This window comes from Dipodomys ordii, unplaced genomic scaffold (genome assembly GCF_000151885.1).
Source record: "Dipodomys ordii isolate 6190 unplaced genomic scaffold, Dord_2.0 Scaffold155, whole genome shotgun sequence".
Lineage (NCBI taxonomy): Eukaryota > Metazoa > Chordata > Mammalia > Rodentia > Heteromyidae > Dipodomys > Dipodomys ordii.
This window is the reverse complement of record NW_012267371.1, coordinates 932302-934397: the sequence shown is the minus strand read 5'-3', so window position 1 is coordinate 934397 and position 2096 is coordinate 932302. Positions and strand designations below refer to the sequence as shown.

The 2096-nt window shown below is 52.7% G+C and overlaps 1 protein-coding gene across 1 annotated transcript in view; it reads right to left on the bottom strand.

Annotated features, from left to right (window-relative positions):
- Positions 1-1098, bottom strand: part of Igfbp6 (insulin-like growth factor binding protein 6) — a 6611-nt gene extending 5513 nt beyond the window's left edge. Inside the window, exon 1 of the mRNA XM_013032471.1 lies at positions 599-1098. Coding sequence (XP_012887925.1) covers positions 599-929 — 331 coding nt within the window. The 5' untranslated portion in view covers positions 930-1098. The remainder of the gene's footprint in view (positions 1-598) is intronic.
- Positions 1099-2096: the final 998 nt, after the last annotated feature.

Below are 2096 nucleotides of genomic sequence, written 5' to 3'. Positions count from 1 at the left end.
ACACACACACACACACACACACACACACACACACACACACACAGCAGAAGACGTTCCTATGTGTGCAGCATTTGGGAGTCTAGGGTTCCCTTCCCTGTTTCTCCATGTGGGGACTGGATCCTATCTCCAGCCTGGTCTCTGGGGTTGAAGGAGCTAGGTCTGCTGAAGCACAAGGGATAACTCTGAATCTTCCATTTACCTTTCCTACACCTTACCTATTTCCCTCCAAGGAAAAGGAACCAAAAAGAAGACAGAGGAGGAGGAGGAGGAGGAGGAGGAGGAGGAAGAAAGAGAGAGGAGGGAGAAAAGGAAGGAAGGAAGGAAGGAAGGAAGGAAGAGAAAGGAAGAAAGTTCAGTTAGTTGGGAACTCAAACACCTTGCCCTATCCTCAGGTCTCCTAGCCACACCCAGCCTTCCATTTCTGGAACTCTCTTTTCTGTCCCCTCTCCCCGCCCCGAAGGTGGGAGAGGAAGAAGCTTCAATTGGCAGGGTCCAGAGCATGCAGTGGGTCCAGAGCGTGCAGTGGGTCCCTGCAGGCGTCCTTTGGAATCTGTAGAAAGTTTCTCCTGGAAGGGACCGGGACAGGGCGTGGACTCACCTGAGGGCTTGCGGACCGGAAGACAGCGGCCTCTGCCCAGCAGCAGTGCCCTCAAAGGTGTCTCCTCATCCTTGGTGGGCTGGCATTGCAGTCCTGGGGTGCAGTAAGGCGTATAGACCCCACACAGCTGTCCCTCTTTCCTGACACAATCCCCAGCTTCTGCACAGCCCTCCATTGTGGGCCTCCTAGCCTCCTCCTCCAGGCAGCCTCCAGGACAACCCTCCTGCACCCGCTGCCGGCAGCCTGGGCACTGTGCTAAGGCACTTTCTGGGTGGGCAGCAAGCAGAAGAGTTAGCAGTAACAGCAGTGGCAGCAGCCTGTAGGGGGTCATGACCAGGGTTTTGCCCTGTCCACCCCTTCCAGAACAGTCTTGGTGCAGCTGCTGCCTGCTGCCCTGCTGTACTTTAAGTAGCTGTGGGACACTGGGCTGAGGCCTTTAAGAGCCAGGTGAAGAAGGGAGGGGGGAAAGACTGAGGCATTCTCTAAACTGGGTGGGGCTGGAGAGCCCCCTCCCACCTGGTCCTCCTTACTGTTCCCTACTCAGTTTCTGTTTACTTCTCTAATGTTTCTTGCTTGGTTCCTGGGAATCTAGCCCAGAATTTGGGAGCCGTACAGCTGGCTAGAGGGACTGGGCTGTGGAGTAGGGAGGAGGGGAAGAAGGGAAGGGCGGGGTGTTGGAGGCCTCTGCAATCTAGTTAGTATACTTGTGTAGGAAGATAGAGCAAGCTGGTGTTCCATGAGCAATAGATGCAAGGCTTAAAGTGAACCAATAGCCCAGTGCTGGTGGCTCACACCCGTAATCCTGGCTACTCAGGAGGCTGAGATCTGAGGATTGTAGTTCAAAGCCAACCTAGGCAGGATTGTCTGGGAGGCTCTTATCTCCAATTAACCAGCAAAAAATCAGAAGTAGAGCCTGTAATAAAAAGCCAGGCTTGAGAAGAAGAAAAACAAAAACAAGGGAGGACAGAGCCCCTTGAGTTCAAGACCCAGTACCAACACACACACACACACACACACACACACACACACACACACAGAGTAAACTAAGAGGATATGGTATTGGGGGAATCATGAGAGGGATGTAGACAAGTATGGAGAGAAGGGTTGTGTGAAAACCTTCTGCTGATAGGAGGAAGATCCAGAGAGAGGAGAGGAAAGGTGAAACTCTGAGATGTGTTTATGGAAAAATCAGAAGAGCCAAATGGGGGCAAGATGATGTAAGAGGTTGAGAGGTGCCAGGGATGAAGTGGGGGAGCGTGAGAGGTGGACATCCCTTGTTTCTTTGGTTGGTCTCTGTGGCTCACATCAGCAAAGGAAAAGCAATACACCTTGAACAAACTGCAGCAAACCCGAGCATTGCTGTGGCAGGTTCATCATGTCATCATGGTCAGTGGAGATTGTGGAAGGAGATGTGTACAGCAATCAGAGAGCAAACTCTCCCTCCCCCTCCCCTGCCACCCCTCAAATTAGCCTGTCCCTCAATTCCTCTCCCTTCTCC